Source organism: Hemiscyllium ocellatum, chromosome 18, assembly GCF_020745735.1.
Source record: "Hemiscyllium ocellatum isolate sHemOce1 chromosome 18, sHemOce1.pat.X.cur, whole genome shotgun sequence".
NCBI classification, from domain to species: Eukaryota; Metazoa; Chordata; class Chondrichthyes; order Orectolobiformes; family Hemiscylliidae; genus Hemiscyllium; species Hemiscyllium ocellatum.
This window is the reverse complement of record NC_083418.1, coordinates 78,637,137-78,655,042: the sequence shown is the minus strand read 5'-3', so window position 1 is coordinate 78,655,042 and position 17,906 is coordinate 78,637,137. Positions and strand designations below refer to the sequence as shown.

The 17,906-nt window shown below is 41.5% G+C and overlaps 1 protein-coding gene across 1 annotated transcript in view; it reads left to right on the top strand.

Moving 5' to 3' along the window:
• The window catches only part of LOC132824280 (palmitoyltransferase ZDHHC13-like), a 57,687-nt gene that overhangs the window by 22,292 nt on the left and 17,489 nt on the right, over positions 1-17,906 (top strand). Inside the window, exons 10-12 of the mRNA XM_060838624.1 lie at positions 7,200-7,302; positions 13,299-13,421; positions 13,987-14,049. Coding sequence (XP_060694607.1) covers positions 7,200-7,302; positions 13,299-13,421; positions 13,987-14,049 — 289 coding nt within the window. The remainder of the gene's footprint in view (positions 1-7,199; positions 7,303-13,298; positions 13,422-13,986; positions 14,050-17,906) is intronic.

Sequence of the window (17,906 nt, the reverse complement as noted above, 5' to 3'; positions counted from 1 at the left end):
GGTTCGAGGGCAGAGGTGCAGGAAATGGAGGAGATGGGCTGGAGGGCAATTAAGGACAAGTAGTAAATGCTGGCTGGGCTATTGGCGCCCTCATCAAGTGAATGAATTTTTAAATGGTGCATACATTGCTCAATTGGTTCTTTGCATTGTCTAAATTAGTGACAAAGTACAATTTGATTTTTAGGACTGATCATGTTTGTTAAGAATTGCCTAATATAGTTACATTTCAAGAATAGGATATTGTAGTTTAAACCAATCTCCCACAGAGCAGAACTTTAACAAAGGTGAAAGTGAGGACTGCAGATGCTGGAGATCTAAATTAGAGTGGTGCTGGAAAAGCACAGCAGATCAGGCAGCATCTGAGGAGCAGGAAAATCGACGTTTTGGTCAAAAGCCCTTTATCAGCATCACTGTAACCTAAAGCTTTAACAAAGCCAATGTTTTGAGTCTCCACATGAAGCTTCAAAACTTAGGAGCAGGAGTCACCATTCAGTTCTGAGTCTGTTCCACCTTTCAGTGTGAGCATGGCTGCGCATCCAACTCTGCCGTATTCCCAGTTCTGAAGGAGGGTCTCTGGACCTGAACCGTTAACTGTAGAACATAGAACATTACAACGCAGTACAGGCCCTTCGGCCCTCCATGTTGTAATGCCTTGGGAAACCAATCTGTAACCCGTCTAACCTACACTATTCCATTCTCCTTCATATGCCTATCCAATGACCATTTAAATACCCTTAAAGCTGGCGAGTCTACAACTGTTGCAGGCGGTGCATTCCATGCCCCTACTGCTCTGAGTAAAGAAACTACCTCTGACATCTGTCCTATATCTATCACCCCTCAATTTAAAGCTGTGTTTCCTCGCGCTAGCCATTACCACCCGATCTAACCCTCTGATTATCTTTTATGTCTCAATTAAGTCACCTCTCAACCTTCTTCTCTCTAATGAAAACAGCCTCAAGTCTCAACCGTTCCAGGCAATTTTCTAGTATATCTCTTCTGAACCCTTTCCAAAGCTTCCACATCCTTCCTATAATGCTGTGACCAGAACTACACGCAATACTCCAAGTGCAGTCGCACCAGTGTTTTGTACAGCTGTAGCATGACCTCGTGGTTCCAAAACTTGATCCCTCTACTAATAAAAGCTAACACACCGTATGCTTCCTTAACAGCCCTATCAACCTAGGTGGCAACTTTGAGGATTTATGTATGTGGGCACAGAGATCTCATTGCTCATCTACACAACCAAGAACCTTACCATTTGTCCAGTACTCTGCATTCCTGTTAGTCCTTCCGAAGTGAATCATCTCTCTCTTTTCTGTGTTAAGCTCCATTTGCCACCCCTCAGCCCAGCTCTGCAGCTTATCTATGTCCCTCTGTAACCCACGACATCCTTCGGCACTATCCACACCAGTACCGACCTTAGTATCGTCTGCAAATTTACTAACTCCTCCTTCGACGCCCTCATTCAGATCGTTTATAGAAATGACAAACAGCAGTGAACCCAAAACCGATCCTTGAGGTACACCACCATTAACTGAATCCCAGGATGCAGATTTCCCATCAACCAACACCCTCTGTCATCTTTCAGTTAGCCAATTTCTGATCCAAACTGCCCAGTCACCCTCAATCTGATGCCTCCGTATTTTGTGCCATAGCCCACCATGAGGAACCTTATCAAATGCTGTACTGAAATCCATTTACACCTTATCAATGGCTTTACCCTCATCCACCTGTTTGGTCACCTTCTCAAAGAACTCGAGAAGGTTTGTGAGGCATGACCTTCCCTTCTCAAAACTGTTGACTATCCTTAATCAATATATTCCTTTCTAGATGATTATAAGTCCTATCCCTCTCAACCTTTTCCAACACGTTACCCACAATCGAAGTAAAGCTATCTGTTTGATGATTACCAGGGTTGTGTCTTCTCCCCTTCTTGAGCAAGGGAACAACATTTGCTATCCTCCAGTCTACTGGTACTATTGCTGTAGACAATGACGACATAAAGATCAAAGGCACAGCCTCGGCAATCTCCTGTCTGGCTTCCCAGAAAATCCTAAAATAAATCCCACCTGGCCCACAGAATTTACCTATTTTCACACTTTCCAGAATTGCTAACACCACCTCCTTGTAAACCTCAATGTCATCTAATCTACTAGCCTGTATCTCATTATTCTCCTCAACAACATTGTCTTTTTCCAGTGTGAATACTGATGAGAAATATTCATTTAACGCTTCCCCTATCTCCTCTGACTCCATGCACAACTTCCCACTACTATCTTGATGGCCCTAATCTTACTCTCATTATTCTTTTATCCCTTATATACCTATAGAAAGCTTTTGGGTTTTCCTTGATCCTATCTGCCAACTTCTCATGTCCCTTCCTCGGTCATCTGAGCTCTCTCTTTAGGTCCTTCCTGGCTGCCTTGTAACTCAATTGCCCGAACTGAACCTGCACATCTCATCCAAACATAAGCCACCTTCTTCCTTTTGACAAGAGATTCAACTTCCCTAGTAAACTACACTCCTGCACTCGACAACTTCCTCCATGTCTGACAGGCACGTACTTATCAAGGACACAAAGTAGCTGTTCCTCGAATAAGTTCCATATTTCTATTGTGCCCTTCCCCTGCAGTTTCTTTCCCTCTCCTATGCATACTAAATCTTGTCTAATCGCATTGTAATTACATTTTCCCCAGATGTAGCTCTTGCCCTCCAGTGTATACCTATCCCTTTCCATTAAAGTAAACATAACGGAATTGTGGTCACCATCACCAAACTGCTCACCTACCTCCAAATCTAATACCTGGCTGGGTTCATTACCCAGTGCCAAATCCAATGTGGCCTCTCCCCTTGTTGGCTTGTCTACATACTGTGTCAGGAAACCCTCCTGCACACATTGGACTAAAACTGACCCATCTACAGTACTTGAACTATAGTATTCCTAGTCAATTTTTGGGAAGTTGAAGTACCCCATAACAACTACCCTGTCACTCTCGCTCCTATCCAGAATTATCTTTCCTATCCTTTCCTCCAAATTCGGAGGCTGATAGAAAACTCCCAACAGGATGATCTCTCCTTTCCTGTTTCTAATCTCACCCTATACTACTTCAGTTGATGAGGCCTCAAACGTCATTTCTGCAGCTATATTACTGTCCGTGACCAACAATGCCAACCACATCGAAATCCCAGGTATCAACCCATGCTGCAAGTTCACCCACCTTATTCCGGATGCTCCTGGCATTGAAATAGACACACTTCAAACCAGTTTCTTGCTTACCAGTGCCCTCTCATGACCCTGAAACCTTATTTCTGACTTTCCTACTCTCAACTATCTCTATACACGAACTACAATTTAGGTTCCCTTCCCCCTGCTGGATTAATTTAAACCCACCCGAAGAGCATTAACAAATTCCACCTACAGGATATTGGAACCCCTCTGGTTCAGGTGAAGACCTTCCTGTTTGTCGAGGTCTCACCTACCCCAGAAAGAGCTCCAATTATCCAAGAATCCGAAACTCTCCCTCCTTGCCCATCCCTATAGTCACGTGTTCAACTCCGCTCTCTCCCTCTTCTTCACTTCACTCGCACGTGGCACAGGTAACAAACCAGAGATAACAACTCTGATTGTCCTAGCTCTAAGCTTACACCCTCGCTCCCTGAATTTCTGCTTTAAATCCCCATCCCTTTTCATATTTATGTTGTTAGCATCTATGTGCACCACGACACGGGGCTGCTCTCCCTCTCTCTCGCAAGGATCCAGAAAACATGATCTGAGGCATCATGAACCCTGGCACCTGGGAAGCAGCACATCAACTGTGAGTCTCTCTCATTCCCGCAGAACCTCCTATCTGTTCCCCTAACTATGGAGTCCCCAATGATTAATGCTCTGCTCTTCTCCCCCTTCCCCTCTGAGCAACAGGGGCAGACTCTGTGCCAGAGACCTGTGCCCCATTGCTTACCCCTGCTAAGTTCCCCCCCCCCCCCCCCCACCCAACAATATCCAAAACTGTATACTTGTTGTTGAGGGGAATGGCCACAGGGATGCCTGCATTGCCTACTGGTTCTCTTTCCATCCCCTGACAGTAACCCATCTACCTTTGTCTTTTACCTGAGGTGTGACTACTTCCCTGTAACTCCTCTCAAGAACCCCCTGCACCTCCCGAATGATCCAAAGTTCATCCAGCTCCAGTTCCCTAATGCTTTTTATGAGGAGCTGAAATTGGGTGCACTTCCCACAGAAGCATCTCTGATTTCTCTCCACAGATTTTCTAGCGATTTGTTGTTTTTATGTCATATTACCACTTTCTCTCCATTTTTTTAAATGAGCAAGGAATGAATCTCTTCATTCTTGTCTTAAGGAAATCAATTCATGAATGATTCCTGAGTGACTTGAGTGTCCACCAATGCTGAAATTTCTCAACTTAAAAAAGCAGAACTAGAAATAAATTGTTTCAATTTATATTTCAATATCTTTATTGCTTGCTAACAGATCTTTTTACCAATACCAGATAAATAGCTGCTTACAGAGAGCTTGAAATGCCAAAAGAATACATTAGAAATAATTATGGAAACAAAATTGTAAACGTTAAATGATTTCAAAATGTAGCAAGGGAGATACAGATTGAATTATGACTTGAGAGTTCAGTGTTTAAGCCTTTACTTTCAAATCCTCACTAGCCTGTTTATCTGTCTCGCAAACAGATGAGGGCAGTGTTTATTCAGTTTTTCCAGATTCTGATGGTCAGATATTCTTTTCACAAGTACAATGTATTTGTGCAATAGCTATTCAGAGCATGATGAATATTTCCACAAGCTGTCTGAGTTGCTATATGTGTAGCAAAATTGATGGCTTCATCTGAAAAATATTCAAGCAAGCTTTTCTTACATCTTTTATAGTGAAAGGCATTGGTAAGGCCACATTTGAAGTACTGCTTATAATTCTGCTGTGGAAAGGATGTTATTAAACTTGAGAGGGTGCAAAAGAGATTTACAAGGATATTACCAGGATTGGAGAGTTTGAGCTGTAGGAGGAGGCTGGATAGGCTGGGACTCTTATTCATGGCGCAGAGCAGGCTATAGGATGAGCTTCTACACGTTTATAAAATCATGAGATGCATAGGTAAAGTGACTAGCCAAGGTCTTTTCTCCTGGATAGGGGAGTCAAAAACTAGAGGGCGTTGCTTTAACGTGAGAGGGCAGAGATTTAAAAGGGACCCAAGGCAACAATTTCACACTGAGGGTGGTGTATGGAACGAGCTGCTAGAGGAAGTGGTGGAGTCGAGTACAGTTACAGTTTATAAAAGACATTTGGACAGGTACATGACTAGGAAATGTTTAGAGGGATATTGGCCAAGGGCAGGCAAATGGGACTGTTTCAGTTAGGATAGATTAGGAAACGTGGGTGACATGGACGAGTTGTGGCAAAGGGTCTGTTTCCATTCTGTATGACTCGAAGACTCCACGTAACTGGAACCAGAGCAGTCAAATTTGGACAACATTGATGATTTAAAATATTCAATGTGTATGTTTCAACTGTTACAAGTCAGAAACCTAATGGCAAATGCAAATTTTGGGAAGTTTTTAAAAACGTTTCCAATCTCAGCGCTGAGGGTCAAGTTCTAATGCTGTCTTGTTGCAACAAATACACGGGCTTGAACTTTAGAACATAGAGAACAGAGAAAAATACAGCACAGAACAGGCCCTTTGGCCCATGATGTTGTGCCGAGGTTTAATTCTAACGTAAAATATAGTAACTTAACCTACGCACCCCTCAACTTACTGCTGTCCATGTGCATGTCCAGCAGTCGCTTAAATGTCCCCAGTGACTCTGCTATGATATGAGCTAATTTTGGGGAGTTTCACAAGAGGGTTTACCTTTGTGAGGCCCATCTCATTACCTATGTCCCAGAACATCTTTGATTCTCCTGTTCACCACAGCTGGAAGTGCTTGCTACTAGCAGAACCTGCTGGACTTTCTGGCATCCTTCAGGCCTGATCATACACCTGGTCTGTATTATGCAGCACCTTTGCCCACTGATTGGAAGTAAAAAGACTTTTCAAGCTGATTAGTTGGATAAAGTAAGGCTCTGTTGATGAAATATAGCTTCTTGCTCTCTTGACAAGTTAGCTGATTGAATGTAAATGACTTGGCCAAGTGAAGTAGGAAATGCCAGTTTTGATCCCCAGTCTGTGCTGAGTTTGCTGATGCTTGCTGAGGTGGCAATGCATGGCACTCCCACTGGTCCCAAATGCCCTGAGTTAGTAAGAGAAAAATAAGTTATTTTTTGTGGTTTGTACCTGGATGAGTTGAACTGTGTGTAACCTTGTTACTTGGTTAGGGACAAAAATACTGCAGATGCTGGAATCCAAAGTGGACAAGCAAGAGGCTGGAAGAACACAGCAAGCCAGGAAGCATCAGAAGGTGGAGAAATCAACATTTCGATGTAATCTTCTTCAGGACCATTCTCCACCTCTTGATGCTGCCTGGCTTGCTGTGTTCTTCCAGACTCCTGCCTGTCTACAGAGCCTGTTACTTGGCTTGTAAATGAAGAATGGACCGTTGTGCAAAGTAATGGAGCATTTCCTATGTTTAAAAAAAACTTGGATTTATGGCCCATCTCTTATCATCTTTGAGAAGGTGACACCTTCTTGAAAGCAATTGCAAAGCATTTAGAATTAAATTGAGAGACAACGACAGTGCTGAGGGTATCGAATTGCATTGGTTAAACCAAATAAAGATGACAATTTACTTCCCGAAAATTGGTGATTTGTGAACCAAATAAGTTTTTGAAATATTTCAGTAGTTACATCGTCACCATTTTTTAAATCCCAAATTTACTGACTAAAATCTGTATTGCCATAACAGTTGTAGTGAGGTTGTAATTTGTGTCTCTGGGCCATATTGTCTGCTATAAGGTTTACTAATACGATGCTGCTATAATCTGTTCTTTGGACCCCTCGTCCACACAGGCTCAATACCCACAGAAGGGTGGATTAGACAGTTGCCAGAGGAACAAACAAGCAAAAGTAATTGCCACTTATTACTCAAATGTAACGATGCTGGAGATCTGATGAAAAGTCACTGGACTCAAATGTGAATTCTGCTTTCTCCCCACAGATGCTGCCAGACCTGCTGAGTTTTGCCAGGGATTTCTGTTTTTGTACCACTTATTACTTACTTATGTTTTCCCCTTCTATAGGCGTTTTATAAGTATGCAGACATATAGCTACTTTCCTTTGGGATTCCTGTCAGCATCGCTTTTTTGGATGGTCATCACATGGTTTGTCCGATACTTGCCTGATATCCTTTCTAAGGAAACATTTACTTGAAAGTGGAAATAATTTAAGTGTGTTAATGTTTGGGTGAGTCATCTATTTTGCTTTTGAGCATAAAAATAATTGATCAAATGATAGCACTCAATGAGAAGAACATGTATGAAGTAATGCTCAGGCAGTTGGTTTATTTGTCTGCAGTTTCATGTATAGTTTAGTGCTTTTGGAACATTCCTATGGGGCAAGGTTCCCCATGGGAGACTGATTAGCAAGGTTAGGTCTCATGGGACACAGGGAGAACTAGCCATTTGGATACAGAACTGGCTCAAAGGTAGAAGACAGAGGGTGGTGGTGGAGGGTTGTTTTTCAGACTGGAGGCCTGTGACCAGTGGAGTGCCACAAGTATCGGTGCTGAGTCCTCTACTTTTTGTCATTTACATAAATGATTTGGATGCGAGCATAAGAGGTACAGTTAGTAAGTTTGCAGATGACACCAAAATTGGATGTGTAGTGGACAGCAAAGAGGGTTACCTCACATTACAACAGGATCTTGACCAGATGGGCCAATGGGCTGAGGAGTGGCAGATGGAGTTTAATTCAGATAAATGTGAGGTGCTGCATTTTGGGAGAGCAAATCTTAGCAGGACTTATAGACTTAATGGTAAGGTCCAAGGGAGTGTTGCTGAACAAAGAGACCTTGGAGTGCAGGTTCATAGCTCCTTGAAAGTGGAGTCACAGGTAGATAGGATAGTGAAGAAGGCGTTTGGTATGCTTTCCTTTATTGGTCAGAGTATTGAGTACAGGAGTTGGGAGGTCATGTTGCGGCTGTACAGGACATTGGTTAGGCCACTGTTGGAATATTGCGTGCAATTCTGGTCTCCTTCCTATCGGAAAGATGTTGTGAAACTTGAAAGGGTTCAGAAAAGATTTACAAGGATGTTGTCAGGTTTGGAGGATCTGAGCTACAGGTAGGGGCTGAACAGGCTGGGGCTGTTTTCCCTGGAGCATCGGAGGCAGAGGGGTGACCTTGTAGAGGTTTACAAAATTCTGAGGGGCATGGATAGGATAAATAGGCAAAGTCTTTTCCCTGGGGTTGGGGAGTCCAGAACTAGAGGGCATAGGTTTAGAGTGAGAGGCGAAAGATATAAAAGAGACCTCAGGGGCAACTTTTTCCACACAGAGGGTGGTACATGTATGGAATGAGCTGTATGGATGTGGCAGAGGCTGGTACAATTGCAACATTTACAAGGCATTTGGATGGGTATATGAATAAGAAGAGTTTGGAGGGATATGGGCTGGGTGCTGGCAGGTGGGACTAGATTGGGTTGGGATATCTGGTCAGCATGGACGGGTTGGACTGAAGGGTCTGTTTCCATGCTGTACATCTCTATGACTCTAAGTCAGCAATGTTAAATTTTCTTGATGACTTCACTCAAATGTAAACTTTAGGAAGAAGTTTTAAACAAATTAGTAAAAAAAAAGTTAGGTTTTTATAATACCTGCATTTATTTGGCACCTTTTATAACTTAGAATCACAGAACCCTACAGTGTAGAAGCAGACCATTCATCCCATTCAATCTGCACTGACTTCTGAAGAGCATTCCTCTGTCTTGTCCCCCAACCCTATATTTTCCATGGCTAACCCAACTAGCTTGCACATGCCTGGACATTGTGGTCAATAACATGGCCAATCCACCAAACCTGCACATCTTTGGACTGGATGTCCCAAATTAGTTTACAGAAAATGGAGTGTTTTCTGAAATATAATTTTCAATAAGTCTCACCACTTAAACCCGCTAAGCAGCAATTCTGAGTGCTGATAATGCGCAAATGTTGAATCTCAACTATCAAGGAAAGTAAAAAAGCTTCGAATGTTCCCTATAATATGTAGACCTGTTTCTTGAAATGCCCAAGTGTAGTCTATGTCATAACACATGAAACATGCGGATATTTCATGCATCTAATGCACCCGTAAACAGAATTTGAATAAATAGTTAGCAACAATCTTCACAGTGCAAGATGCTAATAACTTTCCAAAATGACAAAGTAATCAGGAGGTAAAAGGGGAAGAGGGAATAAATACAATAGCAACCACAAGGGGAAAAAGTGCTAAGGTAGCTAATGAGTCTAAAGTCCTAAATCCCCTGGACCTGACAGGATGCATGCTAGGATATTAAAGGACGTAGCTACAGAGATAGCGAGTGATCGTGCCAGAATCCTTTGATTCTGGAGATGTCCCAGAGGGATTGGAAAACTGCTCATTTAACACCTTTTATTTAAGAAAATGAAGTTGACAATAAAAAGTAAATCTAGGCCAGTTCGCTTAGTGTTTGTTATTGGGGAAACTTATTCTATTATAAAGGATGTAATCACAGAGCATTTAGAAATACATAATATGATCAAGTAGAGACAACATGACTACATGAAGAGAACAAATTTATTTGAATTCTTTGAGGAGGTAACAAGCAGAATAGATAAAGGGGAAGCAATGGATGTAATATACTTGGATTTTCAAAAGGTGTTTGAAATGGTGCCTCAGTTTGGCAACTGAATAAGACCAAAGCCAAAGGCATTGGAGGTATACAGTAACCTGAATAGAGGATGGCTCACTAATACAACACACACAGTTTGGACAAGGGGCACATTTTAAGGATGGCGAACCGTAACTCGTGATGTGCCACAATTTTTTTTAATGTATGACGGGTGAGGAAAGTGAATGTACTATCGCCAAGTTTACAGATGACACAAAAATAAGTAAGAAGGTAAGGACAATACCGAGTCAGGTCAGGTCAAGCAACAGGGCAGTAATTTGGTAGATGCAATATAATGTGGGTAAAATATGACATCATGTACATTGGCAGGCAGAACAGAGAGCTGAAAGTTATTTAAGTAACAACAGACTGCAGCAAGCTATGCACAGAGGGATTTAGGAGTTCTTGTGCATGAATCACAGTGAGTAACCATGTAATGTGGAAGGGAAATGGATATGTGGCCTTTATTTCAAATGAGTATAAAAGTATATATGTTTTGTTAAAATTGTACAAAGCACTCGTCAGATCACATCTAGAATGCTGTAAACAGTTTCAGATCCTTAACCAAAGAAAGATACATTGATATTGATCCATGTAAGATTCATGAATCCGATACCAGATGGGGAGGATGGGTTGAATTGTCTTTTGAGGAGAACTTGTGTAGGTTTGGCCTGTACTCCTTGGAATTTAGAAGAATTGGGCATTTTGTTTTCTCTCAAGGTACTGAATCAATGGAATTTATAATTGCAGAGGGCTGCTGAGGCCGGGCCACTAAGTATATTGGGGCTGTGTTAGCCAGATTTTTAATCAGTAGGAGAATGAAGGGTTATGGGGAAAAGGCAGGAATGTGAATTTGAAGGTGATCAGATCTGCCATGATCTCATTGAATGGCAGAGGTACTCAGCTGAATGGTCTGCTCCCTGTTCCCACATTGTTTGGTCTTATCGATGCATTATAAGTGAATGTGAAGAGAACAAGTGAGGATCCTTGTGATAGATGCAGCCTGGTATAATCCATGAGAAAGGTGCCTGTTTCTGCATGGACAGATACTTGCAGTGACATTGCAGTGACAGATGCCAGCATTGATGTGTAGAACTCTCTCGCAGTTGGTTCAGAGATGTGATGTGAAGGTGGTGAAGCAGGTATGTACCTGACGTGAAGGTCTGTGATTGCAGGGTGTATGCAGTTCTTTCCCTTCAAGCATGTCTGTGATGTTGAATACTGGTGTCCAAGATGGAGGGTCCCTGGATGCAAGTGGCAAGCCTCAGGCACTGAGTCCCTGCTCTAACTTTGCTGTCAGAATTGACATCATCCAATTTCAATTCAGTGTGTAGGAGAATGAGATGCAGGTGACTAATAATGAGGGGTTAATACATGCAAATAGGTCTATTGCCATTCACGAGCAAGGATCTAGCCTCAACACCTGATTTGGAAACTGGCACTTTCTGCTCTGTGTCAAGAAACTGCTCATTACCCTAGTGCGACTTTTCCAATTTCCTTGTCAATGCCCACATCATCTAGTACCTGGGAAGATTCTCCCATAGTGCGGCTGTTGGCCAAGAACACTATCCACAGCAAAGATTTTCCAGCCGAAATTGATATTTGATCTGAAGAAGAGTTGTTCAGTGTTTCCTCATGATGAGAAACAAGAGACAGTCTCTGTTCTTAATTAAAGATTGCAATACTTTTTTTTAATGTCTGCTTTCTGAAGGGTGTGTGTGTGAATAAGTAATGCTGTTGGAATTGTAAATCAAAACCTCAGGCTAATGTTCTGTTATTGGTTTGCATGGCAGATAGTGAAATTTGAATTCAATAAAATACCATGATGGCATGTAACCATTGTTCATTGTTGCAAAAACCCATTTGGTTCCTTAGTATCCTTCAGAGAAGGAGATCTGCTGTCTTTATCTGGTCTAGTTACATGTGACTTTAGACACAACAATGTAGTTGACACTTCATTGCCCTCTGGTCAAATCAGATATGGGAAATGAGTCCTGACCCAGCCAGCAACATCCACAGCCCATGAGCAAATGAATAAAAACATCCCTGAATATTTCATGTAATATTTTTAATTTTATCTCTTACTGTATTCCATCCAACTCAAAATCCCTTTTGCGAAATTGCGAATGTGTTGGTGTGATGAAGTCAATCAACAGAGTATTTGCTCATTAACCCTTCTTATAGGCTGTAGGAGATGATTCGTTCCAATTAGATTTCAGGAAAATATTTTCGATCGTTTGACATTTTAAACAAAATTACAAAAGTGGATGTGAGCTGGAGCTGCAAATATATATTGAGTCTATTTGGTTTCAGTTAGCAATACCGGTGATACTTGCATCTTTGAAGAGACTTGGAAGTTGAAGTGATTCATTCAGGGTCAGGCCAGACACCTAATAATACTTGTAGTTGGCTGCTGAGCTTTGATAATTTTTTTCCAATTCTGTTTAATTCTTTTTCATTTGTGAATACTTCTACATGATTTCAATAATTTATCTTGTTTCTGTTTTTGTGTTGTTTCCTTCATGCAGTTTCTGGAATGGGATGTGTTACTTTTTCTTAATTGTAAACAATTTGAAATACCTACAGAGGAACTTTAATTATCTGAGCGAAATGGGCGGGCACTCTTTCATTCAGATAATTGACTATTCGGTTAATCAATTCAATGCCTTTTCTCTGGAGCTCGGAGTTTTCTGAAGTTTCCTTTCTCCTCGCTCTGCCTGCCTTGCTCCCTCTGTCTGTCTCAGGGTTTGTTTCTGAGCAGACACTCCCTTGTGTGCAAGGGACCTGCAGCACTGCTGAAGTTCCCTCCTGTCCCCAAAATCAGTTCAATTGGATTCACACAGCGAGCACTTGCTCAGTCCATTCCCTGTTCAGGAGATTAGGCAGCAGCAGACTCTGCACGAGTGCCCATCTGCCTGCCTCTTCCCCCGTCCGCTCCCAACCCCGTCAGCTCTCGTGAGCCCCCTGTCCGCACCCCATACCCTCTCCGAGGCAGACGGACTGGACACCAGCAGTAAGACTGCTGCTGCCTTTTCGCGGGGGGGCGGGGGTGATTCTCAAAATAGTGCGTGCTGCCTTTGGGAGATTTGAGAGGGGCGGGGAGGTCATTTGGAGACCGTGCCTGGGCTCCCATCGATGTCCAGGACTATTCTCGGCAGCATTTCAGTAAGCTGGGTTCATTTTTAATCATTATAAACAAAAGACGCCGTCAGTGTTGGAACACCTCTTTGATGTAATGTTTCTATCGAGACCTTGAGATCTTCTTCGAATAATCCAAAATTTGGATAATTAATTTTGGAGAATTGAGGTTCCTCTGTACTGTGAATTTGGCAAGTTCATCGATGATATCTGCCTAGCATATTTGGTTTACTAGGGTTTTGTTTCTTCCACTCGAATTATTCTTTCAGTTTTTGTCTTGTGGGTTATATATGGAATATGTATAAGATTATATTTGTATGCAACTATACTGAAAAGTCCTTAACTGAGAATGTACATCTGCCTGAGTCAAGATTTCAGATTCCATTTGCCCTCAGCGTTACAGGTTGCATCTATTACTTTTATAAAACTTGGACAGTAGGCCCTGGTTACCTCCAGGTTTCAGAACAAGAGAAAAACAGGGTAAAGATATTTGCGAATCATCATTTGTGAGACCTTGCTGTCTTCTAATTAGTTCTTGCTTCCCTGCATGCAAAAACCAGGTCTTTGTGACTTTTTAAAAGTGCAAACTTTATGGAAATGACTGCTTGCCTTCTGAACATTCAATTAAAACTAATGAGGTTTCCAAAATGGTAGATGAAGGAAAAGGTTTGCATTTATCTAATGCCTTTTGCATCCTTAGTGTTCCAAATGCCTCATAGCCAGCTAGTTACTTCGGAAATGTAGGCACATGCAGTAGAAAACTGCAAAGTCCAAATGAGGCAAACAATCAGTTAATCTATGAAACTCCTTGGAGTCATGAAATTAGACCACGGCGGTATTCTGCCTCTGAAATAGATGATACAAAAATTGCTGCGGAAAAATATTAAGGTTTTTGCCACACAAGCTAAGTTATACTGTTTCTAGCTTGCCATGTAGCATCCGGCACCTTTTTGTTAGAAAGTACAAAATAAACTAATTCATGACTTGTGTTGTGTCAAATTTCTTAACTGTACACATTTCATTAACATTCCTAATGTATTTCCAGACTGTTGTGGCACTTGCAGAAGCTGACTGTTTGGATCCAAGGGTCTTTTGTACCAGATGTCTTGTAAGTGACAAACAAAGCAATATATTTTTCTGTAGAATTGCCCTTGTATAGCCAATGACAGTTTTGTATTTCTACTGAAAAATGACATTCAAGAGCAATTACAGCATGGTTCTAGATCTAAGTCAAACTTCTAGAAGTAGTTTCTGCAACATATTTAGTACCCTGTTGAGTTATTTTTACTCCATCCATTTCATTTTCTATTAAGTTGCCCCTCCCCTGTCTCTCATTAGCCTTATTCATTGAGTTCTTGCTTTTAAGATTTGCTTTTCAGTACCCTTATGAGGCCTTTTTTTAGTCTGTTTACCCTCGATCATGTCGGCACTTTTATAATATAGCAACAGCATAAACCTGAGGAATTGTTTATATGCTATAATCTGATACTTCTGTCATGCCCATTACTCTTGAGTCTTTCCTGCTCTCAACAAATTGCAGTGTGGCTTTGTACATACAATATCTAATTACGATAACGTTGCCTTTGAGTTAAATATAGATTTCTTTATCACTGCTTACTGGAATTGGCATAGGCTCTCTTGTGTTCTCTCAGATTTCAGATAGCTACAGATCAAACCCTCTTTTATAGTAAGTAATTTAAAGTATTGACTATAAATCCGATTTATTAATAGTAAACATTAAATGGCAATATGAAGTAATTGCATTTCATTGGTGATTGGATTTCTAACTTGCATCTCCTTGGGCATATGAAAGTGCTCACCAAGAAACATGATACAGTAATTCCATATTAGCATTTGCAACAAAAGCTGTATGTGGGCCGTCATCCACCATGTGGCCCCTGCTCACATAGACTGTAGTGCAGTGAAGACATGATATGACCTGAGAAATGCTATGCTGTTGGTCCTTCACTATCAGCTATGGTGTAGCTATTCATCAGTGAACTTGAAAAGGTAAAAGCCCTCTCAAGAAATCTGCTGTGGCCACCTGAAGTGGCATTATATTTCATCAGCTTGGTTGAGGGTAATCATCTTTACTGGCAAATATTTCTGGCAAGATAATGGATAATGTTTTTGCAGTTATAACAAGGATAATACTGCAAGAGTCATCTATATTAATGTGTACATTTGTCATCTATCAATATGAGTTTCCTTCCACATAAAGTCTACCACAACTACAATAGATTCTGTCTCACCTCTGGTAAACCATTAAAATGATCATTTATGTCTTAAATAATAATAGAACTGTTAAATAAAATCAGAAATTGCAGGAAAATCTCTGCAATTGTGGCAGCATCTGTGCAGAGTAAGCAGAGTTAATATTTTGAGTCCCGTGATTCCCCCTTCGGGTGCTGCTTGATTGGCTGAATGTTTCCAACCATTTCTGATTTTGTTTTCGATTTCCAGCATCTGCAGTTCTTTTGTTTTTTGAATTGTTCCATAATTTTGTCCTCAGTAAGTCTAACATGATCAAATTGTATGTGCTTCCTGCTTCTTAGAGATGTTTGTTTACTTTAGCAATGGAAAGGGATAGGTATATACCGCAAGGCAAGAGTTATTGCTGGGGGAAAGATGATTATGATGCGCTTAGGCAAGCTTGAGAATGAATAGGATGGGGAAGGAAACCTGAGGGGATGGGCACAATTAAAATGTGGAGCTTATTCAAGGAATAGCTACTGCGTGAGCTTGATAAGTATGTACCTGTCAGCCAGAGAGGAAGTGGTTGAGTGAGGGAGCTGTGGTTTACTAAAAAAATTGAATCTCTTGTCAAGAGGAAGAAGAAGGCTTATGTTAGGATGAGACGTGAAGGCTCAGAGCACTTGAGACATAAGTTAGCTAGGAAGGATCCTAAAAAAAGAGCTCAGAGCTAGAAGGGGACATGAGAAGTCATTCGCAGATAGAATCAAGGAAAGCCTTAAGGCTTTCTATAGATATCAGGAATAAAAGAATGAGTAGAGAAAGATGAGGGCCAATCAAGGAAAGTAGTGGGAAGTTGTGTGATTTTTGAGGAGATGGGGAAAGCACTAAATGAATATTTTTCCCTCAGTAACCACACTGGAAGAAGACAATGTTGTCAAGGAGAATACTGAGATACAGGCTACTAGACGAGATGGGATCGAGGCTCACAAAGAGGAGGTGTTTGCTAATCTGGAAAGTGTGAAAATTAATCAGACCTCAGGGCTGGTTGGGATTTATCATAGGATTCTCTGGGAAGCCAGGGAGGAGATTGCAGGACCTTTGCCTTTGATCTTTATGTTGTTATTGTCTACAAGAATAGTGCCAGAAGACTGGAGGATAGCAAATGTTCCATTGTTCAAGAAGAGGAATAGAGACAACCCTGGTAATTATAGACTTTATTATAGCCTTACTTCAGTTGTGGGTAAAGTGTTGGAAAAGGTTACAAGAGGTAGGATTTATCATCGTCTAGAGAAAAATAAATTGATCAGTGATAATCAACACAGTTTTGTGAAGGGTAGGTCGTGCCTCACAAACCTTATTGAGTTCTTTGAGAAGGTGATCAAACAGTTGATGTGTTGCATATGGATTTCAGTAAGGCATTTCCCTAAGTTAGGCTATTGCACAAAATATGGAGGCATGGGATTGAGGGTGATTTAGCAGTTTGGATCAGAAATTGGCTAGCTCAAAGAAGTCAGAGGATGATGGTTGATGGGAAATGTTCATCCTGGAGTTCAGTTGCCACAAGAATCTGTGTTAGGGTCACCACTGTTTGCCATTTTTATAAATGACCTGGATGACGGCGTAGAAGGATGGGTTAGTAAATTTGAGGTTGACACCAAGGTCAGTGGAGTTGTGGATAGTGCTGAAGGATGTTGCAGGTCAGAAAGGGACATAGATAAACCGCAGAGCTGGGCCGAGAGGTGGCAAATGGAGTTTAATACAGAAAAGTGAAGTGTTTCACTTTGGAAGGAGTAACAGGAACAATTAGTAATGGGCCAATAGTTAAGATCCTCAGTAGTGTACGTGAGCAGAGAGATCTGTGTCCATGTACATGGATCCTTGAAAGTTGCCACTCGGGTTAATAGGGTTGTTAAGAAGGCAAATACAGTGTGTGAACTTTTATTGATAGAGGGATTGAGTTTCGAGGGCATACTGCAGCTGTGAAAAAAAAACCTCTGGTGCGGCCGCACTTGGAGTATTGCATGCAGTTCTGGTCACTGCATTATAGGAAAGATATGGAAGCTTTGGAAAGGGTTCAGAGGAGATTTACTAGGAAGTTGCCTGGTATGGAGGGAAGGTCTTATGAGCAAAGTTTGAGGCACTTGAGGCTGTTTTCGTTAGAGAGAAGAGGGTTGTGAGGTGACTTAATCCAGACATCTTAACATAATCAGTGGATTCGATAGGTTGGACAGTGAGAGCCTTTTTCCTTGGATGATGGCTTGCACAAGGGGACATAGCTTTAAATTGAGGGGTGATAATTGTAGGGCAAATGTCAGAGGTAGTTTCTTTATTCAGAGTAGTAGGGGCCTGGAACATTCTACCTGCATCAGTAATAGACTTGCCAACTTTAAGAATATTTAAATGGTCTTTGGATAGGGATATGGATGCAAGTGGAATAGTGTAGGTTCAATGGGTCAGTGCAATGTTGAGGGCTGAAGAGCCTGTACTGCGCTGTAATGTTCTATGTTCTATATGTGACCTTTTCTTTGTCCATGGGTTGAGTATTGCTGACTGGGTCATCATTAATGACCTATCCTTTATTGACCCTGAGAAGGTGATTGTGAAGTGCTGCCTTAAACCACTGCAGTCCATTTGATGTATGTGCACCAAGGGTGCTGTTAGGGTAGGAGTTCCAGGATTTTAATGCAGCAACATTGAAGAAAGGATGATTATGGTTCCAAGTCAGAACGGAGAGGCAACTCAAAGGATAATCTGCAGGTAGCAGTGTTC